At 40.3% G+C, this 25,757-nt stretch overlaps 1 protein-coding gene across 1 annotated transcript in view; it reads left to right on the top strand.

The window, feature by feature from the left end:
* Positions 1 to 25,757, top strand: part of SEMA3E (semaphorin 3E) — a 241,742-nt gene that overhangs the window by 160,358 nt on the left and 55,627 nt on the right. Inside the window, exon 5 of the mRNA XM_038409046.2 lies at positions 24,489 to 24,582. Within this exon, the coding sequence (XP_038264974.2) occupies positions 24,489 to 24,582 (94 nt within the window). The remainder of the gene's footprint in view (positions 1 to 24,488; positions 24,583 to 25,757) is intronic.

Below are 25,757 nucleotides of genomic sequence, written 5' to 3'. Positions count from 1 at the left end.
TGATGCAATAGGGCCTTGTGCTGGACCTCCGCCCCGGGCAAATTTCAACCTTAGAGCTCATTTCCAATAATACCTACGGTAATTATGTCCCAGTTATTGATCTCGTTTGATAGCCCTCTCCCGATTCACCTGATGCCATTGTTCTTTCTATGGACTCAAGTTGTGTTTTCCTATATTTCTTTTGCTGTTGGTTATTTTCTGTGTGATAGCAGAGCCCTCCAAGAAGGCTACTCAAGCTTGATGAGTGAAGTAGTTTCTGCAGCCCTCACATCTCACTTCACAAAAGGGAAATTATTGGAGGATCCATGTGGCATTAGATCCACTCCACATCCTTCCTCCAGACTTCCCCACTTTTGAGTGCCCCCTGTGTGTGGCTGAAACTCCAAAAGGAGCCCTCAGGTGTCTGGGTCCTGCTCCATGGAGTAGAAGAGCACTTCCCCTTCAAATTCTTCCCCTCCTTGTGTAACCACTGATTACTGTGTATTTAGTTTTCCCCATCAAGGTCCACAGAAGATATTAGTCTGTTACAGCTAGAGAACCTGGCTCTGTAGCTCAAGCTGTAAAGACCTTTTAGCTCTGGAGGTCTCCGGTATTAGCCAAAATAGCAGCCATCACATTTGTGCTCTTTAAGTGCACAATTTCCATTACCAGAACCCCTCCACACCCTTGCTCACTACAGAGGATATGTACAGCTATTGGCCACACCCGTGACCCTCCTAAAGTCTAGCCTGGAGCCACCACTATGTAATGAAGGGCTTTGAAATCCTCAAATGATGTCTGTGCTCTCTCTGTGTGTAATTGTTACTATTGCCATAGTTTTCCACATGTATTAAATCATAGAGCATTTTTTCCAGCTACTTTAGGGCACACATTTCGGCAGAAGTCATGCATTTCTAATCCTTTAGCAAAGCCAGCCAGGAGCCTGACTCAGTTCCAGATTTTAAACATGTTTTTACATTGGAGCCCAATATGTCTTCACAATTTAAATATAGAATAAAATTCATGGACCTGAAAATTACACCTGAGTTTTCAGGGAGGATTTAATGTCTATAATATTTAATGCACTCTCATTGTCACTGAATAGCAAAGATGATTGAAAACAGATCTCAGAAACAAATACTAGCCCCAAAATAATCTTCATCATGCTGGATAGAGGAGGAATAGAAAATTTCAGCTAGCTTTATGTAGACTTTACTTCTGATTCTAAATCTATCTCTGCTCTGAGAAAATAAAGTTAGATGAACATGGAAGGTAGGATTTTCCAAAGTGCTCAACATTGGGCCAACTTTGCAGCCAGTGAAGTTCATGGTAAATCTCCCACTGCTTTCAGTGGGAGTAGAGTTTGGCCAGTGTTTAGCTCTTTTGAAACATAATATGTTTAGAGCTAATATTCTTTGGGCATTTTCTGTAGAAAGCTGTGAATTATAAGGAATGCTCTTATTAAGTTACCAAGAAGTAATTAACAGCAGTTCAGAGGGTCAGTACAAGTCATAATTAGCACTTAGGTGGTGCAAAGGCTTCTTCATAGGGATTAACTTCACCAAAAGTGATTTCCTATTACCCCAGGTCTTCTTTAAATCGGAAGCATTAAAGTGGATGCTGGAAAGCAGAAAAATTGTGCCCAAGACCTTAAACAAGAACAAGAGAGAGAGCTTGGCAACATTAGGCTAGTAGCAAAAGAAGAGTTCTTGGACCCACACCTGCCTTAACAGAATGATTTCCTTTTATTTATTTATTTATTTATTATTTATTATTTCCTTTAGATGGGAAGTAAATTTACTGTAAAACAAATAAGTCTGGGCTTGGGGAGTTGCATGGCCTGTGATCTCATCATCTCCAGATGTTCTTTCTTGCTGACTGCAGAGAGCATTACGGCAGAACAAGTTAAAAATTACTTAGACAAGTTAGATGTCTTCGTCACCAGGGCATGATGAATATTCAAGGAGCTGACTGAGCAGATATCTGAGCCATTAGCGATTATCTTTGAAAAGTCATGGAAGATGGGAGAGATTCCAGAAGATTGGAAAAGGGCAAATACAGTGCCAATCTATAGAAAGGGCATAAGGACAACCCAAGGAATTACAGAAGAGTCAGCTTAACTTCTGTACCTGGACAGATAATGGAGAAAATGATTAAGCAATCAATTTGCAAACATCTAGAAGATAATAAGGTGCTAAGTAACAGTCAGCATGGATTTGTCAAGAACAAATTTTGTCAAACCAACCCAATAGATTTCTTTGACAGGGTAACACGCCTTGTGAATATGGGGGAAGCGCTAGACATAGTATATCTTGACTTTAGTAAAGCTTTTGATACTGTCTCACATGACCTTCACAAACAAACTAGGGAAGTGCAATCTAGATGGAGTTACTGTAAGGTGGGTGCAAAACTGGTTGAAATCCATTCCCAGAGAGTAGTTATCAGTGGTTCATAGTCATGCTGGAAGGGCATAATGAGTGGACTCCCGTAGGGAACAGTTCTGAGCCCGATTCTATTCAATATCTTCATCAATGATTTAGATAATGGTATAGAGAGTACACTTATAAAGTTTGCAGAAAATACCAAGCTGGGAGGGGTTGCAAGTGCTTTGGAGGATAAGATTAAAATTCAAAATGATCTGGATAAACTGGAGAAATGGTCTAAAGTAAATAGGATGAAATTCAATAAGGGCAAATGCAAAGTACTCCATTTAGGAAGGAACAATCAGTTGCACACATACAAAATGGAAATGACAGCCTAGGAAGGAGTACTGCGGAAAGGGATCTGGGAGTCATAGTGGACCATAAGTATGAATATGACTCATAAATATGAGTCAACAGTGTAACAATGTTGCAAAAATAACAAACATCCTTCTGGGATGTATTAGCAGGAGTGTTGTAAGCAAGACACGAGAAGTAATTCTTTCGCTCTATTCCATGATGATTGGGCCTCAACTGGAGTATTGTGTCCAGTTCTGGGAAGACACATTTCAGGAAAGATGTGGACAAACTGGAGAAAGTCATAGATTCATAGATACTAAAGTCAGAAGGGACCATTCTGATCATCTGGTCCGACCTCCTGCAGTACACAGGCCACAGAATATCACCCACCCACTCACCTATGTCTGAGCTATTGAAGTCCTCAAATGGTGGTTTAAAGACTTCAAGGAGCAGAGAATCCTCCCTCAAGTGACCCGTGCCCCATGCTACAGAGGAAAGCAAAAAACCTCCAGGGCTCTTCCAATCTGCCCAGGAGGAAAATTCCTTCCCGATCCCAAATATGGCGATCAGCTAAACCCTGAGCATATGGGCAAGATTCACCAGCCAGATACTACAGAAAATTCTTTCCTGGATAACTCAGATCCCATCCATCTAATATCCATCTCAGGGGATTAGGTCTATTTACCCTGAATATTTAAAGATCAATTAATTACCAAAATCACATTATCCCATCATACCATCTCCTCCATAAACTTATCGAGTAGAATCTTAAAGCTAGATAGATCTTTTGCCCCCACTGCTTCCCTTGGAAGGCTATTCCAAAACTTCACTCCTCTGATGGTTAGAAACCTTCGTCTAATTTCAAGTCTAAACTTCCTGGTGGCAGTTTATACCCATTTGTTCTTGTGTCCACATTGGTGCTAAGCTTAAATAATTCCTTTCCCTCTCCTGTATTTATCCCTCTGATATATTTATAGAGAGCAATCATATGTCCCCTCAACCTTCTTTTAGTTAGGCTAAACAAGCCAAGCTTCTTAAGTCTCCTTTCATAAGACAAGTTTTCCATTCCTCAGATCATCCTAGTAGCCCTTCTCTGTACCTGCTCCAGTTTGAATTCATCCTTTTTAAACATGGGAGACCAGAACTGCACACAGTATTCCAGGTGAGGTCTCACTCATGCCTTGTATAATGGTACTAAAACCTCCTTATCCCTACTGGAAATACCTCTCCTGATGCATCCCAAAACTGCATTAGCTTTTTTCACAGCCATATCACATTGGCAGCTCATAGTCATCCTATGATCAACCAATATTCCAAGGTCCCTCTCCTATTCCGTTACTTCTAATTGATACGTCCCCAGCTTATAACTAAAATTCTTGTTATTAATCCCTAAATGCATAACCTTACACTTCTCACTATTAAATTTCATCCGATTACTATTACTCCAGTTTACAAGGTCATCCAGATCCTCCTGTATAATATCCCGATCCTTCTCTGAATTGGCAATACCTCCCAGCTTTGTATCATCTGCAAACTTTATTAGCACACTCCCACTTTTTGTGCCAAGGTCAGTAATAAAAACATTAAATAAGATTGGTCCCCAAACTGATCCCTGAGGAACTCCACTGGTAACCTCCCTCCAGCCTGACAGTTCGCCTTTCAGTAGGACCCGTTGTAGTCTCCCCTTTAACCAATTCCTTATCCACCTTTTGATGTTCATACTGATCCCCATCTTTTCCAATTTAACTAATAATTCCCCATGTGGCACGGTATCAAACGCCTTACTGAAATCTAGGTAAATTAGATCCACTGCTTTCAGAGTAGCAGCCGTGTTAGTCTGTATTCGCAAAAAGAAAAGGAGTACTTGTGGCACCTTAGAGACTAACAAATTTATTTGAGCATAAGCTTTCGTGAGCTACAGCTCACTTCATCAGATACATCCGATGAAGTGAGCTTTAGCTCACGAAAGCTTATGCTCAAATAAATTTGTTAGTCTCTAAGGTGCCACAAGCACTCCTTTTCTTTTTAGATCCACTGTGTTTCCTTTGTCTAAAAAATCTGTTACTTTCTCAAAGAAGGAGATCAGGTTGGTTTGGCACGATCTACCTTTTGTAAAACCATGTTGTATTTTGTCCCATTTATCATTGACTTCAATGTCCTTAACTAATTTCTCTTTCAAAAATTTTTCCAGGACCTTGCATACTACAGATGTCAAATTAACTGGCCTGTAGTTACCCGGATCACTTTTTTTTTCTTTCTTAAAAATAGGAACTATATTAGCAATTCTCCAATCATTCGGTACTACTCCTGAGTTTACAGATTCATTAAAAATTTTTGCTAATGGGCTTGCAATTTCAAGTGCCAATTCCTTTAATATTCTTGGATGAAGATTATCTGGGCCCCCCAATTTAGTCCCATTAAGCTGTTTGAGTTTCGCTTCTACCTCAGATATGGTAATATCTACCTCCATATCCTCATTCCCATTTGTCATGCTACCATTATTCCTAAGATGCTCTTTAGCCTTATTAAAGACTGAGGCAAAGTATTTGTTTAGATATTGGGCCATGCCTAGATTATCTTTATCCTCCACTCCATCCTCAGTGTTCAGCGGCCCCACTTCTTCTTTCTTATTTTTCTTCTTATTTATATCGCTATAGAACCTTTTACTATTGATTTTAATTCCCTTTGCAAGCTCCAACTCTACTTGACTTTTAGCTTGTCTCACTTTATGCCTACATGTTCTGACCTCAGTAAGGTAGCTTTCCTTGCTGATCCCTCCTATCTTCCACTCCCTGTATGCTTTCTGCTTCTTCTTAATCACCTCTCTAAGATGCTTGCTCATCCAGCTTGGTCTACAACTCCTGCCTATGAATTTTTCCCCTTTCCTGGGATACAGGCTTCTGATAGCTTCTGCAGCTTTGATTAAAAGTAATCCCAGGCCTCCTCTACCTTTAGGTTCATAAGTCCATGAACTGTAAACATGGGAGTTTGAGTGGGAGTTCTGTTGGAGGAGAAGGTATTTGTACTTGGTTTTGTATTTGTAGTATTTATGTGTGTAGAGGCTTGTAGGGGCTTTGTGCTGGGAGAGAAGAAATCCAGAGAAGAGCAACAAAAACCGTAAACGTTCTAGAAAACATGACCTATGAGGGAAGATGGAAAAAATGGGTTTCTTTAGTCTGGGAAAGAGAAGACTGAGAGGGAATATGATAACAGTTTTCAAGTACATAAAAGGTTACCTCTGAGGATAGGACAAGAAGCAATGGGCTTAAATTGCAGCAAGGAAGGTTTAGGTTGAATATTAGGAAAAACTTCCTGTCAGGGTGGTTAAGGCTGTTAACTTCCTGTCAGGCTGGACTAAATTGCCTAGGGAGGTTGTGGAATCTCCATCATTGGAGATTTTTAAGAGCAGGTTAGACAAACACCTGTCAGGAAAGGTCTCGATAATACATAATCCTACCATGAGTGCAGGGGACTGGACTAGATGATCTCTTGAGGTCCCTTCGAGTCCTATGATTCTATGGAAGTTTCTTGCCATACGTTAGATGGTGAATTCACATTGTTATCTGCTTGGGTGGCAGTAAAAATAATTTTGAATTTCAGAACTTGCCATTCCATTGACACCTGGCAAATGCGGTCAGCAGGGTATATCCCCCCCTCAGTAAGAGGATGATGCATTTTGAAACTAGAACATTTCTGCTACTAAAACTATTGAGGCTTTCCATGTATCTAGGTGTACATAAGGTAGGTTGCTCAACACCTTGCTGTCTGAGCACTTGTATTGCTTGCTACATATTAGGTTATCGTTTTGCTCAAGTGAGTAGTAATTCGGTAGGCTTCAAAGGGAATGCGTGAAATTGTGCACATGCTTAAGTGCCTGCAGGATGAGGACCTAAGTGCCCTCTGTATGAGCTTCCTGTGTGCCTGCTTTTCTTTTAGCATCAGTTCATTCTCTATCGGTTTCAGCATCTTAAATGATTTGGTTCTTTGGTTTCCTAATTAAAGGCATTGACAGTGTCTGAAAACTTATTTTAATATTCTATCCCATTGTACAGATGTAGTCATTTGTTTATACAAAAAGGATACTTATCTAATGCTCCAGGGTATAATATAATAGTTGTATATATGGAAACTGTTTAATCTAAATTGTTCTGCACATTACTGAAGGCTAAATGATTTGAAATGTCTTTTCAGGCCTGATCCTGTTGTCAGCTTTCACTTATGCTACCTAAAGTATAAACCTCTTTCTCCCTACATCCAGTACAGTACATCTCTTTCCCCACGTACTTTCTTGATGAGGTGGAATGTTCAGCTTATAGAAGGTCATAGAGTTGCAGGTTCATTTCAGAGCTTTGTATTTGAATTAAAACACTGACTAGGTGTTATGCTGATATACAGACATGCTCTGTGATTTTTCATTTTTTTTTTTAGAAAATGTGGGAGTCAAAGTGTGTTTAATACCCCCATCCTGAAAGAAGCCTCTGCATAGTGTATTTAACATCTGTATATATTAGGATGTAGGATTTTAAAAAAGCAGGGAAGAACATTTTGCCAATAAAAAGGATGCATATTTGCAAGAAGGAGGGTTTAGGGATCAGCATGGCATGTGGGTGCAGGCAATTAACACTAATAACTTTGTTGTAGTCTCAGATAAAACAAAAAGAAAACACAAAGGAGATGGGTTCCATCAAAAACACACTCCAGTTGTCTGTTGTGGTCACCAGTTTTCTTTGGATTCCTCCTGCTTTTAACTTTTCCTATCACATAAAAATATCTATTTGCAACAAGGAAAAGGTCTTTACACTTGCCATGTTTGATGAAGTATAAATAATATATGTCAACAGAAGTTCCTTGGTGCGTGAAATGATTCAGCAAGTGCCAAGAACCATAGTTACAGGTTTCTACCTACAGTCATGGTGGCCTAAAAGTGTAACTTTCCCCAAGGGGGAATTACTGGTCTGCAATACAAATTACCTTGAGTTCTTTTTCAAACAGAGGCATAATTCCCCTGCAAGTTACTAACTTGTTAAGTGACTTCAGCTGTACTGTTTGATCCATATTTATACATATATTTTTAACTAAAATTGCTAAAATCTGTCTTTCCCAGTCTGTCTAATAGCTGAAACTTCTTTTCAAAGGAATGTCAACCCTTTTCCCATTCTTTTTCATGAACGTTTTGAAGGTCCTGTATTATATGGGAGAATACCCTACCCCAAAGTTTGCTGATAATTACCATTAATAGATCCAGTTACTCATTTTAGGCCCATTCCCATTCCCAGTGGAATCAGTAAGAGTCTCTCCGTTGACTTCTGTGAGATATAGTTTGAGTCATTTTACTGTATCTGAAAGGAACACACATATCAATATCTCAGGGGTTGGGGGCATTGCTATTTTTTTCCTTACATGGAAAACAGTTGCGGAGTCTTAAAACTGAAAAACAAACAAACAAGGAAAATCAAATTTTTTGATTTTTGCCTCTTACATATACTTTCATAGGGACATCTATACATAGCCCCTTTATTAAGCCAGAGTTTAAAGCTGACCATGTGCATAAGTGCTTTGCTGAATGGGACTGGATTTAAGCACATGCTTTACATTAAGCACAAACTCAGATTCTTTGTTGAATCAGAACCAAAGGCAAGTGAAAAAGCAAATCTCTACTATGCAATTTAATGTAGCCCTTCAACTTTAATAGTTCTGATTTTTCTTTTCTTACATTATTATTTATAATTTATATTATATTTTGTGACAAAGTTCCTCCTCTGCCTTGGTGGGTCCTGCGCTTATTGGATTTGCTCACCTCAGAGGTTCACGGCAGCCCTCAGTTTGGCTACTTTCATGGCTCAAATCTGCCGTTCACTCAGTTAGCCTCATCACTGGCCAGCAGGGGGAAAAGGAAGAAGAAGAATCCCCGCAGTCTCTGCTGATCCACCTAGTGGATCGGGGAACAGGCCAGATACCTTCCCCTCTGGTGGAACCCACAGTCCAGGTCAACTTCTCCGGGATCAAGTAGGGACTTGGGGGAATGGAGGGATGGGGAGAACCCGGGCCCACCCTCTACTCCGGGTTCCAGTCCAGGGCCCTGTGGATTGCAGCTGTCTACACAGCTATGTGACAGCTACAACTCCTTGGGCTACTTCCCCATGGCCTCCTCCCAACACCTTCTTTATTCTCACCACAGGATCTTCCTCCTGATGTCTGATAATGCTGGTACTTCTCAGTTTTCCAATAGTACGCCTTCTCATTCTCAGCTTCTTGCACCTCTTGCTCCCAGCTCCTCCCATGCCCACCACAAAATGAAGTGAGCTCCTTTTTAAAACCACAGTGCCCTGATTAGCCTGTCTTAATTGATTCTAGCAGCTTCTTGATAGGCTGCAGGTGTTCTAATCAGCCTGTCTGCCTTAATTGCTTCCAGAAAGTTCCTGATTGTTCTGGAACCTTCCCTGTTATCTTACCCAGGGAAAAGGGACCTACTTAACCTGCGGCTAATATATCTGCCTTCTTTCACTCTCCTGTAACCATCTGGCCTGACCCTGTCACAATTTTTATTCTCTAACATTATTAATTCCCATTGAGTTAGTTAAATATAAAATGGCTGTAGTTCTTGGAAACTAAGTATATTTTTGTAAAAGATGATTATTTTATTAATAGCCAAGTGTGCATTGGGTTTTTTTAGTCAGAGGAACCATACATGAAACTTTGATCTCTGGTTTTTGATCTATGCTTAGAAATTAGTAACTCCACCCACCCATCTGTATTGGTGCGTGACTTTTACCCTAACCACTGGAAAATGCCTGTAAAATAAATGACAATGTTGAATTGCTTTGTACTATCCTGTAGGGTGTGAGTTTTCATTTGACAGTCTCAAAGGATTCCAGTGTCACACACACAGCAAGGAGGGCTAGAATGTTAATATCAGCCCTTGACGTTATTAATGTGTCACACTTATTTCATTTAAATTGGCATCATATGGAAGCAGACACATAGTCATCTCCAATGACTAACTTCCACAGTTAGAAATGCTGTATTTGTTATGCTGTCCTGGAAGGCTAAGGTGGAAAATCTCCCTTGGAAAAAGTTATCGTCTACATTTTGCAGACCTTTTTTGTGATGAGCTCATGCATCTGCTAGCATTTACTGTGGTACGAGTCCTGCTTTCTTTCAAAACTAGTAAGGCCCACTGCAAAAGTCTCCATGTTACACTGAAATCCACATTTTTGCCTACCTTGATTGATAGTGATGGCTTGTAAATTTAAACCATATTGCTTAGTCAAAAATTCCAGCTCTTAAAACATAGATAATGACAGGTCAGTATAAATACTGCCTACCATTCTCACTACAGTTAAACCTGCACACTGCACATTCTATGAACCGTAAAATAGATGGTTTTTGGTTTACAGATTGTGTCATCATGGCTCAATAGGTCAGTTTATCTTTGTGTTGGGTTTTTTTTTTTATTGGTTGGCTGTGATAATAAGAACCCAGTGAGCTAAGTTGTTCTGTGTGCAAAAAGAGCTTCACCATATGCAGGTTTCACTTCGCTCCCTTAAAACCACTCATTGATTTTAAGTTAAATCGTCTAATGTGCACCATGCATATTATGGCCTTGTTTCTGCAATGAGATCTGTGCAGGCACTGGGGTCTGTCTGCATAGGTCTCATTGCAGGATCCAGGCCTAAATGACTGTAGAAAGTGCTGAGGAGAAATGGATGGTTTCAGTTTACAGTGTTTTGCATGAACCTGTTTTGTTGGTTTGGGTCATATGAGTTTCACATTGAGGTTCGGGTTTAAACGAGTCCAGTGAACCAGCACAATGAAATGTAGAAGAAACCACTGAGTTTTGTCTCATTTCACCATGAAACAATAATTTGTCTCAGGTTCACTCAGAATTCCTCCACAATTGCTAGAAGGATTGTAAACCCAAGGCAACTTTTTGAAGAATGTGGCTCAAATTTAAGGTTTGCAATAGCAGACCTATGAATGAATTTTCCCTGATGGAAACTGTGAATGTTTGAATAGAATATTTATACCATCAAATGGAATTATATAGCAGATATATAGTTCTTTCTTCATTTCTATTGGCTGCTTGAAAAATGATATAAAAGGAGATAATTTTCTATTAATTTCTATAGATTTTAAGAATAATTTCTATAGAACCCTTTTAAATTTCAATGGGACTCCAGTGAGTTTTTCTTTATCAAATTCTGTAGGCAGAGGGTGCTTAAGACAATCTGCCACCTTAGACAAAACTTCAATACACTTCCCCCTCCTATAGGTCTGGGCTGGCAGATTTGGCCCGGTTGCCATTGATTTGGCCTGATAGTGGGGCAGCCGGGCCAAATTTGAGTGAGAGGCATTGTGGTCTGGCCTGCTGGCTTACAACATCACTCAAATTTGGCCCAGTCACCCTTCTGTCAAGCTGCCACTCTAGGCAGCTGCCCCAGAATCCACTGCCTTAGTGAGCTGCCTAATTCACCAATAGTTAAGAGTGGCCCCGGTCTATAAGATGGTCCCATAAGACTAGCCTGCTTTGGGTTTACTTATGAAATTTCACATATCCCTAACTATAGAGAAGTGGCCTACATTCTTTCCTTGCATGACATAAGATTTTTCTCTGCCAGGTTTCACTGTCCCAAGTTGATCAAAAGCTATTGCTTTTAATGGACTTTTCCTAAGTAAAAGTTGAGCAAGAATGACAGTTTATGGTTCCTAAATAGGGCCATGTCTTGTCATAGACACCCTCCCCCCGGTTTGTTTAAGTTGCAGTTCTGTGTGATATGGAGGAGATATGGACCCTACCATATCAATTGCAGAAAACAGTAGTGCTGCATAAATAGTGTAAACACCATTTCTGCAATTGTTGTTGTGAAATGTTTATGTTAATTTGCTTCAACTCTGTGTCCACCCCTGTTTTCTGTTCACCTTATTTACTGAAGAATGTTTCTTTTATCAGTTTTAAATTTGCAGTTGTTGATTTCATTGAATATCTCATTGTTCTTTTATCATGAGTGGGTAAATGGACAGCACAAGTATTAGAATATCATGTTAAATCTTTGAACTCACAAGTTATTTCTCTAATTACTTTTCACCTTCGCCTTTGAAAATTGTTCACATTCTTTGGTTTTTATTTAACTGATTTACTGACAAATGTTTCAGTGAGGCAACTCAGATGGGGGGGGGGCAATATTTTTCATGAGTACCATTATTTTTAGTAGCTGGTTAAGACAGAGATAACAACAGGTAGGCACATTCTCTTAAGAAGAATTTCCTTTGTATCACATTTTTGGACAGTAATGACTCTCTAGTGCATTCTTCCTGGTTTTTAGTAGTATTTTCCCTTTGTTTTGTTCTCTTTATTGTTCTTATCTATTGTCAACCCAAAACATCCTGATTTTTTTTAACCCGAACTGGTGTGTGATGTTTAAGAAATTTGGAATGAAATTCAGGTTTCCACAAGAATCCTATTCCCTTGTGGCTTGAAAATTGACCAGCAGCAGGATGGAATGACCCAAGCCACCGGATGAGGTGGTAAAGTCTCCCTCTGTCTTTTCCTCACATCTCCTCCTTCCTCTCTTTCCCTCTCTTTTTCTATGTTAACATTGGACTATCAATATTATAAATTGATTGGCAGCATTACTGTAGGCTAACAGAGTTCTCACTCCCCACCTTCCACATGCATATGTCAACCCAAATAGCTTTAGCATATACAGGTGTGGAAGATGCACAAGAAAAATGCACAGAGCAGCAAAATATAATTAGAGCTTCAAAGAGCCAATGTCACTGAAGATTTGGAAAAACAACACTCTTCAAAACTGGTGACAGAGCAGGCAGCAGGAGATGGGGCCTAAGAGGTACCAAGTTACCGTTAACTTCAAACCACATCCAGCAGCAAGGGGACATTTCAAAACAGCACCAGGAAGGAACCAATAAGAGCTTATGTTTCAAAGCAGAAAGGCTAGTCTTTATCTTCCCTCCAAGTGTCAGTGGTGTGTGCCTGGCGGGTGGGATAATTAAATAGTGTATAGGTTTTTGTTCAGTCTCTTATCTAACTAAAACACACCAGTAAAGAAAGCAAGCACTCATCAATAGTTATATTGAAACAAAGTTGTTTGTTTCAAGGACGTCAGCTTTACTGGTTTACCAGTCATTAGATGAATCTCAATTTTAAAGTATCCATAAATGAGCAGGTTTGTCATTTTTTTACCTACACCTAAATGAACATAGGCAGATGGGAGACCCGCCATGGCCAGACTCAATGGTCGAGGGGGTAAACCCTCACTGGAGAAACTGAGTCAGTGCTGAGTGTGCCTGTGGCATGGGTAAAACTTATCCATGATCTGCTGGGAGTCGTTAGACTCTGGCACAGCTAGGAAAGTTAGGGGCCACCACTTCCACTGAGATCAGGGAAATTGAAGCACAGCTGGATGGTTCTGGGGCCAAAATCTGCTGGGCGTAGTGAGTCATTGGTACAGCTAGGTAAATAGCCATGGGCCAGTACTCCACTGAGAGCAGGACAAACTACTGAGAGCAGAGGAGACTCAGGGGATAAGAGATATGGTTTCACACCTTCAGGGGTGACAGATACCTTTACTGACCAGGGTGATCCAGATGGGTTTGAAGCAACCACTTGGTGAAGTACTATGTTAAAGAGGGGGAAGGTGCCCCTTAGTCTATGGATTCAGGGGGACTTTGAAGTGATCCTGGAGAGTAGCCAGAGGCTAATCATACTGCATAAATGGCAGGGGGAGAGGTGTGATACAGAGGCCCATTGATAGTTCACCACTCTGTGTCAGCAAGTTTTGTCACGCCTGACATACTCATCACACCTAACACACTGTTGTCATAATCTGTATCTAAAAGGTGTCATGTAAGGTATCATATACAAACTGATAACACGCTAGTCCCGAAAATCATTGAGTAGTGGAAGTACCGGGTGTGTTCAAAGAATTATTAATATGTGCTAGAATTATGTTCTTTAAATGTGTTTGGCAAGCAATGCACAAACCCAATCTGTCTAGACAAAGGAATGTATATTTGCTTGTCTGACCAGGCTGGTCGTCAGGCAGAGACAATAAAGGAACATGTACATGTAAGAAAAACAAAGTTATCAAGCTAGCAAGTGGGAGAGAAGACAGCATGGTGTCTGCACCCTAGAAGTAGGGAGAAACTGTGGGCTTATTTTTCAAAGAATACATTTCTTTGCATCCGATGAAGTGAGCTGTAGCTCACAAAAGCTTATACTCAAATAAATTTGTTAGTCTCTAAGGTGCCACAAGTACTCCTTTTCTTTTTTACATTTCAAAGGTTTATTGGACTAAAAAAGAAAGGAGGAAAAATCTCTAACTTCTACTGAGGAGTCAAAGAAGCCCCACACTTTGAACTCTGTGTGTTGGGTCCTGGCTAAATGTCGAGTCAGCCATGCTGAAAAAAAGTCTATGATAAGTAAAATTCTCTGATCAAAAGACTCTGGTTTGTTAAGTTTTAGGCTTAGAACCATATTTTTACTTTTTCTTATTTATAGCCATTTCTATCTTTATTCCTTATGCCTGTTATCACTTAAACCTAGGTTCTTTGTTAATAAATTTGTTTTGCTTTTAACACAAACCATCTCAGCACTTTGGTTGAAGTGGAGGGTTTGTCAACCCCAGTTAAGTTAATAAGCTCTTGTGTATTGTCTCTTTAAAGCAGCAGCAAACTAATTTCTCAGAGTTCAATTAGAGGGCTGGACACTGCAGAGAGATGTTTCTGGGGAACATTGTATTAGAGTTCACTGATTGTTACCTGCACAGTAAGGTTTTGGGCTGAAGAGTTTGCTGACAAAGAAGACAAGATGCTGTGTTAGGGAGCTCTGGGTTTATTAATAAGTAAAAAGTGATTTTATGAAATACAGAAAGTAGGATTTAAGTGGTTCCAAGTAGTAACAGACAGAACAAAGTGAATTACCAAGGAAAATAAAATAGAACACGCAAGTCTATGTCTAAGAAAACTGAATACAGATAAAAACCTCACCCTTAGAGGAATTCCAGTAAGCTTCCTTTTAGAGATTAGTCTCCTTCTAGTCTGGGTCCAGCAATCACTCACAGCCCTGTAGTTACTGTCCTTTGTTCCAGTTTCTTTCAGGTATCCTTGGGGGTGGAGAGGCTATCTCCTTAGCCAGCTGAAGACAAAATGGAGGGGTCTCCCCAGGGTTTAAATAGACTTTATCTGGTGGGTGAACATCCCTCACTTCCCCTGTGAAGAATCCCAGCTACAATATGGAGTTTTGGAGTCACACGGCCCAGTCCCTTGTCCATGCATGACTCAGAACTTACAGGTAGCAGCCATGGGTAACATGCTACCTTGAACGTCCTCAAATAGACTTCTTATGTGGATTGGAGCATGCCAAGATCCATTGTCTCTTAAGTGCTTCTTGATTGGGCACTTAATTTGCACATTACTTTCTCAAGAAGAACAGGAGTACTAGTGACACCTTAGAGACTAACAAATTTATTTGAGCATAAGCTTTCTTGGGCTACAGCCCACTTCATCAGATGCATAGAATGGAACATACAGTAAAGAGATACATGAAAAGGTGGAAGTTGTCATAACAACTCTAAGAGGTTAATTAATTAAGATGAGCTATTATCAGCAGGAGAAAAAGACTTTTGTAGTGATAATCAAGATGGCCTATTTCAGACAGCTGACAAGAAAAACTACTGTGCTAATAAGTGATGGTGACATAAACACCACCCTTATACCAGAAACCTACAGACTGCTATTCTTTCCTACATGCCTCCAGCTTCCATCTAGACCACACCACACGATCCATTGTCTACAGCCAAGCTCTTCGATACAACCGCATTTGCTCTAATCCCTCAGACAGAGACAAACACCAACAAGATCTATATCAAGCATTCTTAAAACTACAATACCCACCTGCTGAAGTGAAGAAACAGATTGACAGAGCCAGAAGAGTACGCAGAAGTCACCTACTACAGGACAGGCCCAACAAAGAAAATAACAGAACGCCACTCACCGTCACCTTCAGCCCCCAACTAAAGCCTCTCCAGCACATCATCAAAGATCTACAACCTATCCTGAAAGACAATCTCTCACTCTCACAGATCTTGGGAGACAGACCGATCCTCGCTTACAGACAGCCCCCCAACCTGAAGTAAATACTCACCAGCAACCACACAACAAAAACACTAACCCAGGAACCTATCCTTTCTACAAAGCCCGATGCCAACTCTGTCCACATATCTATTCAAATGACACAATCATAGGACCTAATCACATCAGCCACGCCATCAGGGGTCATTCACCTGCACATCTACCAATGTGATATATGCCATCATGTGCCAGCAATGCCCCTCTGCCATGTACATTGGCCAAGCCAGACAGTCTCTACACAAAAGAATAAATGGACACAAATCTGACATCAAAAAGAAAAGGAGTACTTGTGGCATCTTAGAGACTGACAAATTTATTAGAGCATAAGCTTTCATGAGCTACAGCTCACTTCATCGGATGCATTTGGTGGAAAAAACAGAGAGGAGATTGATATACACACACAGAGAACATGAAACAATGGGTTTATCATACATACTGTAAGGAGAGTGATCACTTAAGATAAGCCATCAGCAGCAGCGGGGGGGGGGGGGGAGGAAAACCTTTCTTGGTGACAAGCAAGGTAGGCTAATTCCAGCAGTTAACAAGAATATCTGAGGAACAGTGGGGGGTGGGGTGGGGGGGAGAAATACCATGGGGAAATAGTTTTATTTTGTGTAATGACTCATCCATTCCCAGTCTCTATTCAAGCCTAAGTTAATTGTATCCAGTTTGCAAATTAATTCCAATTCAGCAGTCTCTCGTTGGAGTCTGTTTTTGAAGCTTTTTTGTTGAAGGATAGCCACTCTTAGGTCTGTAATCGAGTGACCAGAGAGATTGAAGTGTTCTCCAACTGGTTTTTGAATGTTATAATTCTTGACGTCTGACTTGTGTCCATTCATTCTTTTACGTAGAGACTGTCCAGTTTGGCCAATGTACATGGCAGAGGGGCATTGCTGGCACATGATGGCATATATCACATTGGTAGATGCGCAGGTGAAGGAGCCTCTGATAGTGTGGCTGATGTGATTAGGCCCTATGATGGTATCCCCTGAACAGATATGTGGACAGAGTTGGCAACGGGCTTTGTTGCAAGGATAGGTTCCTGGGTTAGTGGTTCTGTTGTGTGGTGTGTGGTTGCTGGTGAGTATTTGCTTCAGATTCGGGGGCTGTCTGTAAGCAAGTACTGGCCTGTCTCCCAAGATCTGTGAGAATGATGGGTCGTCCTTCAGGATAGGTTGTAGATCCTTGATGATGCGTTGGAGAGGTTTTAGTTGGGGGCTGAAGGTGATGGCTAGTGGCGTTCTGTTATTTTCTTTGTTGGGCCTGTCTTGTAGTAGGTGACTTCTGGGTACTCTTCTGGCTCTGTCAATCTGTTTCTTCACTTCAGCAGGTGGGTATTGTAGTTGTAGGAATGCATGATAGAGATCTTGTAGGTGTTTGTCTCTGTCTGAGGGGTTGGAGCAAATGCGGTTATATCGTAGAGCTTGGCTGTAGACAATGGATCGAGTGGTATGATCTGGATGAAAGCTAGAGGCATGTAGGTAGGAATAGCGGTCAGTAGGTTTCCGATATAGGGTGGTGTTTATGTGACCATCGCTTATTAGCACCGTCGTGTCCAGGAAGTGGATCTCTTGTGTGGACTGGTCCAGGCTGAGGTTGATGGTGGGATGGAAATTGTTGAAATCATGGTGGAATTCCTCAAGGGCTTCTTTTCCATGGGTCCAGATGATGAAGATGTCATCAATGTAGCGCAAGTAGAGTAGGGGCATTAGGGGACGAGAGCTGAGGAAGCGTTCTTCTAAGTCAGCCATAAAAATGTTGGCATACTGTGGGGACATGCGGGTACCCATCGCAGTGCCGCTGATTTGAAGGTATACATTGTCCCCAAATGTGAAATAGTTATGAGTGAGGAGAAAGTCACAAAGTTCAGCCACCAGGTTAGCCGTGACAGTATCGGGGATACTGTTCCTGACGGCTTGTAGTCCATCTTTGTGTGGAATGTTGGTGTAGAGGGCTTCTACATCCATAGTGGCTAGGATGGTGTTTTTAGGAAGATCACCAATGGACTATAGTTTCCTCAGGAAGTCAGTGGTGTCTCGAAGATGGCTGGGAGTGCTGGTAACGAAGGGCCTGAGGAGGGAGTCTACATAGCCAAACAATCCTGCTGTCAGGGTGCTAATGCCTGAGATGATGGGGCGTCCAGGATTTCCAGGTTTATGGATCTTGGGTAGCAGATAGAATACCCCAGGTCGGGGTTCTAGGGATGTGTGTGTGTATTTGTTCTTGTACTTTTTCAGGGAATTTCTTGAGCAAATGCTGTAGTTTCTTTTGGTAACTCTCAGTGGGATCAGAGGGTAATGGCTTGTAGAAAGTGGTGTTGGAGAGCTGCCTAGTAGCCTCTTGTTCATACTCCGACCTATTCATGATGACGACAGCACCTCCTTTGTCAGCCTTTTTGATTATGATGTCAGAGTTGTTTCTGAGGCTGTGGATGGCATTGTGTTCTGCATGGCTGAGGTTATGGGGTAAGCGATGCTGCTTTTCCACAATTTCAGCTCGTGTATATCGGCGGAAGCACTCTATGTAGAAATCCAGGCTGCTGTTTCGACCTTCAGGAGGAGTCCACCCAGAATCCTTCTTTTTGTAGTGTTGGTAGGAAGGTCTCTGTGGGTTAATATGTTGGTCAGAGGTGTGTTGGAAATATTCCTTTAGTCTGAGACGTCGAAAATAGGATTCTAGGTCACCACAGAACTGTATCATGTTCGTGGGGGTGGAGGGGCAAAAGGAGAGGCCCCGAGATAGGACAGATTCTTCTGCTGGGCTAAGAGTAGAGTTGGATAGATTAACAATATTGCTGGGATTGCTGGGTGGGTTACGGGAACCATTGTTGTGGCCCCTTATGGCATGTAGTAGTTTAGATAGCTTAGTGTCCTTTTTCTTTTGTAGAGAAGCAAAGTGTGTGTTGTAAATGGCTTGTCTAGTTTTTGTAAAGTCCAGCCACGAGGAAGTTTGTGTGGAAGGTTGGTTCTTTATGAGAGTATCCAGTTTTGAGAGCTCATTCTTAATCTTTCCCTGTTTGCCGTAGAGGATGTTGATCAGGTGGTTCTGCAATTTCTTTGAGAGTGTGTGGCACAAGCTCTCAGCATAGTCTGTGTGGTATGTAGATTGTAATGGATTTTTACCTTCAGTCGGCACTGCGATGGGTACCCGCATGTCCCCACAGTATGCCAACATTTTTATGGCTGACTTAGAAGAACGCTTCCTCAGCTCTCGTCCCCTAATGCCCCTACTCTACTTGCACTACATTGATGACATCTTCATCATCTGGACCCATGGAAAAGAAGCCCTTGAGGAATTCCACCATGATTTCAACAATTTCCATCCCACCATCAACCTCAGCCTGGACCAGTCCACACAAGAGATCCACTTCCTGGACACGACGGTGCTAATAAGCGATGGTCACATAAACACCACCCTATATCGGAAACCTACTGACCGCTATTCCTACCTACATGCCTCTAGCTTTCATCCAGATCATACCACTCGATCCATTGTCTACAGCCAAGCTCTACGATATAACCGCATTTGCTCCAACCCCTCAGACAGAGACAAACACCTACAAGATCTCTATCATACATTCCTACAACTACAATACCCACCTGCTGAAGTGAAGAAACAGATTGACAGAGCCAGAAGAGTACCCAGAAGTCACCTACTACAAGACAGGCCCAACAAAGAAAATAACAGAACGCCACTAGCCATCACCTTCAGCCTCCAACTAAAACCTCTCCAACGCATCATCAAGGATCTACAACCTATCCTGAAGGACGACCCATCATTCTCACAGATCTTGGGAGACAGGCCAGTACTTGCTTACAGACAGCCCCTGAATCTGAAGCAAATACTCACCAGCAACCACACACCACACAACAGAACCACTAACCCAGGAACCTATCCTTGCAACAAAGCCCGTTGCCAACTCTGTCCACATATCTATTCAGGGGATACCATCATAGGGCCTAATCACATCAGCCACACTATCAGAGGCTCCTTCACCTGCACATCTACCAATGTGATATATGCCATCATGTGCCAGCAATGCCCCTCTGCCATGTACATTGGCCAAACTGGACAGTCTCTACGTAAAAGAATGAATGGACACAAGTCAGACGTCAAGAATTATAACATTCAAAAACCAGTTGGAGAACACTTCAATCTCTCTGGTCACTCGATTACAGACCTAAGAGTGGCTATCCTTCAACAAAAAAGCTTCAAAAACAGAATCCAATGAGAGACTGCTGAATTGGAATTAATTTGCAAACTGGATACAATTAACTTAGGCTTGAATAGAGACTGGGAATGGATGAGTCATTACACAAAGTAAAACTATTTCCCCATGTTATTTCTCCCCCCCCACCCCACCCCCCACTGTTCCTCAGATATTCTTGTTAACTGCTGGAATTAGCCTACCTTGCTTGTCACCATGAAAGGTTTTCCTCCTTCCCCCCCCCGCTGCTGCTGATGGCTTATCTTAAGTGATCACTCTCCTTATGGTGTGTATGATAAACCCATGTTTCATGTTCTCTGTGTTTGTATATCAGTCTCCCCTCTGTTTTTTCCACCAAATGCATCCGATGAAGTGAGCTTTAGCTCACGAAAGCTTATGCTCTAAGAAATTTGTTAGTCTCTAAGGTGCCACAAGTACTCCTTTTCTTTTTGCGAATACAGACTAACACGGCTGCTACTATGAAATCTGACATCAGGAATCATAACATTCAAAAACCAGTAGAAGAACACTTCAACCTCTCTGGTCACTCAGTAACAGACTTAAAGGTGGCAATTTTGCAACAGAAAAGCTTCAAAAACAGACTCCAACGAGAAATTGCTGAACTGAAATTAATTTGCAAACTAGATACCATTAACCTGGGCTTGAATAGAGATTGGGAGTGGCTGGATCATTACACATATTGAATCTATTTCCCCATGTTAAGTATCCTCACACCTTCTTGTCAACTGTCTGAAATGGGCCATCTTGATTATCGCTACATAAAGTTTTTTTTCTTCTGCTGATAATAGCTCATCTCTTAGAGTCGGTATGGCAACTTCCACCTTTTCATGTTCTCTGTCCGTATATATATCTTCTTACTATATGTTCCATTCTATGCATCTGATGAAGTGGGCTGTAGCCCACGAAAGCTGATGCTCAAATAAATTTGTTAGTCTCTAAGGTGCCACAAGTACTCCTGTTCTTTTTGCGGATACAGACTAACACGACTGCTACTCTGAAACCTTTCTCAAGAAGCTGACCAAATGCTTTACAAAAACTACTTAAAAATCAAGCCAATACACAGCCAATATTCATAACTTTGAATACAAAAATGATACATGCATACAAATAGGATTAATAGATTCACTAGATCATAAACTTTACAGAGATATGTTACATGGCATATGAAGCATAAAACATATTCTTGTTATGTCATATATACATTCATAAGCATAATTCCATAAAGCCTTATAGGGGGCACCGTCACAGGTACCTTCTTTGCATTGTAAATTGTAAATAAGGAGCTGGTAGCATTATCTCCCGTAAATGTAAACAAACTTGTCTGTGTCTTAGCGATTGGCTGAACAAGAACTAGAACTGAGTGGACTAGTGGGCTCTGAAGTTTTACATTGTTTTTTTTTTGAGTGCAGTTATGTAACAAAACAATTCTGCATTTAGAAGTTGCACTTTCATGATAAAGAGATTGCACTACAGTACTTGTATGAGGTGAATTGAAAAATGCTATTTCTTTTGTTTCTTTTTACAGTGATAATATTTGTAATACAAATAATAATATAAAGTTAGCACTGTACACTTTATATTCTGTGTTGTAATTCAAATCAATATATCTGAAAATGTGGAAAAACATAGAAATATATTTAATAAATTTCAATTGGTGGTATATTGTTTAACAGTGTGATTAAAAATGTGATTAATCTTGATTAATTTTTGTAATCATGATTAATTTTTTTTGAGTTAATCACGAGTTAAGTACGATTAATCAACAGCCCTAAAATAAACCTAGTTGGATGGGCGATGTTCAATGTAAAAAAAATATTTTCTTCTGGGGCAACTAATTGAAAATGGACAATAAATGATAAATGTGGAGAAAAAAGCTGGATAAGGGGAAATGTTAGGGGTCTCAATTGACCTCAGAGGATCTATTCCTTCCATTGCAAACACTTCAACCGTATAATCTACCTGGTGCAAATGGTATTTCCTGAAGCTTAAACATCTTTTGAAGGACATATTCAATCCACAGGCAGTGGAACTGCCAGAAATCCAGAGTTTCTGTTGTTGTGAAGAGGTTTTCTAGACCAGTTGTAGCCTCTTAAGAGTTCCTGGCCCAAGTGACTCTCCCTAATTTAGCAAAAAGTAAAGAAGTACTTGTGGCACCTTAGAGACTAACAAATTTATTTGAGCATAAGTTTTCGAGAGCTACATTTCACTTCATCGGATGCATCTAATTTATAATTTATAATCTAATTTAGATTATCTGTGCTGGGCCTGGAACAAAAAATAGTATATAAACCTGAGCCCTAGCCAATGGGGAAATGACTTGCAATACATTAAAAATTCTTTTGTTGATATATGATTAAGGCTGATCCAGCAGAAAATTATATTTCATTCACATTGGTCTCCTCATAAGTTACAGTGCTTGGGTTTTCCCAACACAGACTGCTTCTGGAGATGTGGATCTCCTGGAGCCATGCTGGCTCATGTGTTTTGGGATGGTCCCAGGATCCAGTCTTTCAGGCTAGAAGTAGATAGGAGGATTAATATGATGACGGGTACAGTCTTAGAAATTGCTTTCCAGAACTCTGTTTTGGAATATATCCCAACATCTTAGAAACTCTCTAGCTCTTGGAATGCTTGTTTCTATAGTGCACTGCTTGTAGACAAATGGCTTATATTGCTTTGATGGAAGAGCAGATTGCTTCCAGGGATAGAAGCTTGGCAGAGAGACCTGGCTGGCTGGCAACTACAGAGTGAGTAACGTTTCAGAGAAGATGGGCTTTAGACAAATTTGAAAAGATTCAGTCTAACTCTGTACTGGTCTTGATTAATCTCTAGTTGATGAGAACCAAAATGTCACTCTCATTACCCTCTCTCTTCCCTCTCCTCCCCCCACCGCTCTGTTTTCTGCCCTCCCGTTCTTTTATCTTGCTGTCCCTCTTAAAAACCTTTACTTCTTTAGCTCCCTTTTTTGGGTGGTTTTACATCTACCCAAACATCTGACATACATGTTTACCACCAACCTAAAATTGAGATCGGTTCATCAAGCAGAAGGATTGAATTTATACAAAAAGAAAAGGAGTACTTGTGGCACCTGAGAGACTAACAAATTTATTTGAGCATAAGCTTTCATCGGATGCATTGTGAGCTGTTGCTCACGAAAGTTTATGCTCAAATAAATTTGTTAGTCTCTAAGGTGCCACAAGTACTCCTTTTCTTTTGCAGATACAGACTAACACAGCTGCTACTCTGAAACCTGAATTTATACAGTATGCTGAAATAAATAATATGGTTTCATATACTCGTTTGATGAGTGAATCTGTAACACAGAACTGGCATTGCTGAAATACATGGTATCATATATATTTATAATGCAAATTCTTGATTATTGTACTATGTATATTTTGGCAATCTAATTGTCATAACAGTACTTTCTCCTCCTCTCCCCCCTTATTTTTGGAGGAGAAAATTTTAATAATACATAATTTTTTTAAAAAGGTATCCAATTAACGCACTAATCACATACCCGTAAAAGAGACAGAGGACAACTAGATACTTAGATATTTATCTACCATTTGTTCAACACTCAGACAAAATACACTCACCCACCAAAAACCAGCACACCTGTCCAATTATTTTGAATATTAACATTTGATAGACACGCCTAGTTTGTTAAATATGTGTAATCAGAGATTTCACTCAATTTATAAAATCACCAAAAACAGCATGTCTTGGGTAACGTAAAGGTGCTCACTCTGTAATAAAGGTAACACCCTATTAAATGAGCTGAGGATCATATTACTGTTTAATGTTTCTCTAAGCAAAAGCTCACTGTTGTAATGAACATTGTTTTGGCTCTGATATTTACATGACAAAGATTTGTTAAAACTTCATAAATAAATACATAGTTTTTAAAATATTTTCTTCTTTTCCAAGAGTAATTTTGGAGTACGTCTGCAACATAAATCACATCACATGTTCTGAACGTTTTAATCAAAGATTCATTCCTAAAACTTTCTAGTACAAAGAAGACACACAGTAGCCTCACATTTATGCTCCATTTATTATGCCATCCTATCTAGAGAGGACAAATGCATTTCTTTGCTAGATAGTTATTGAATATTTAGATAATTTTAGAAGAGAGAGGGAAATTTCCCCTCACTATGCCCATACAAATGAATCACTGACTCTAATACATGCATATTTCAGTAAATGTTGCAGTGTAGTATGCATGCAAAGGTGGTTTTGTGGAAATCAAAGAGTCTTTATAACAAATTTATTAGTGAACAATGGTAACCTTATTTTCTCCACACAGAAAAAGTCAATTCAGTTCAGAGATATCAAGCATATTACAGCTAATCTTTTATTCTTTTATTTTAATGTAGTATTTATGCTGTTTTCTGTGACTTTCTTTAAAGGATCACCTATTTCAACTGGACTGGCACAAATTTGAGAGAGGACGAGGCAGGTGTCCTTTTGATCCCAGCTCCTCCTTCATCTCAACTTTAATTGGTAATGAACTTTATGTCTCAATCTTTAAAGTGCTATCAAACTGTCTTTCTGAGTCTCTTTCGTCAGCTCTCCTAGGTGTTATCAGTATTTCTTTACAGCCTTTGGCATGTCAGACTTACTTCTATCAGTGGTGCCCACATTAATATTACATTCCAGACAGTGTTAATTTGAGCAAGTGTATCTCAGACGAGTGAGCAGATGTTATATTACATGTGCTGTTCTACAAACATAATTGATTGTCACTTAATATTAATGGTAACGTCAGTTTTCTTTTCTTTCAAAGCAAAAATATGTATACAGCTCAAAATATTTACACAAATGAACCGTGTATCCCAAAATGACAGTTTGCACTGCGAGCTTCAAAGACTTAATTTTGACAACAGGAAACTTAGGAAATGCTATTAGGCCTAATGGTATTATAACTGAGGGCTTTTGTTGTGTATGCAACCTATAACTTTTCTTAAGATGCCAAATGCAGGGGGTTTGCAATAGTCTCTTCTTGTAAACCAGACAAACAAGGTGCTTATGAGTAGAAGAATGTATTTTACGCTGAACATTGCAGTAACAGAACTTGGCCCCAGTCCTACAAAACAATTCATGTTGGCACATTACCAGGCCACAACAGAACATTGACTGCTGTCCATGAGGATCTCGTTGCAGGATCGAGACCTTTGAAACTAAAATACAATGCAATCCAATACGTATTTATTTTATAACGTGGTGTTCTTGGACATAGTGTAGGATATCATAGCTTGCCAACCTTACAGTACAAAGATGTTAGATGAGATGGGGACAGTAGATAAGGAGAAGTGTTGATAAGAATAACAGGTACAAGAAACAGGCCAGCAGCTAGTGCTTGTGGAAAGCATAAATGAGATGATTTTTGAGCTTTTCTTGAAAGAGATTGTCAGTGAGATAGAGAGGTGGGCAGGCTGATTCACAAAGCTAACAAGGACCCCACGAACAAAGGACCAACTACCAGTGGAGGAGAAGGGCAAATATTGTGAGTGAGAATAGAATAGAGAGAATGGAGGGAACACCTGACTCTAGAGGAAGGGTGAGGAGACATGTGTCAGGGGGTACTTATGATGAGATGTGAAGATAAGGAGAATGATTTGGTTTGATATCTTTCTTGAAAGAAACATTCTGGAGATAAAAAGAAAAGGAGTACATGT

Source organism: Dermochelys coriacea, chromosome 1, assembly GCF_009764565.3.
Source record: "Dermochelys coriacea isolate rDerCor1 chromosome 1, rDerCor1.pri.v4, whole genome shotgun sequence".
Classification (NCBI taxonomy): Eukaryota; Metazoa; Chordata; order Testudines; family Dermochelyidae; genus Dermochelys; species Dermochelys coriacea.
Note: the sequence above shows the minus strand (reverse complement) of the source record. Positions and strands in the feature narration are given on the sequence as shown.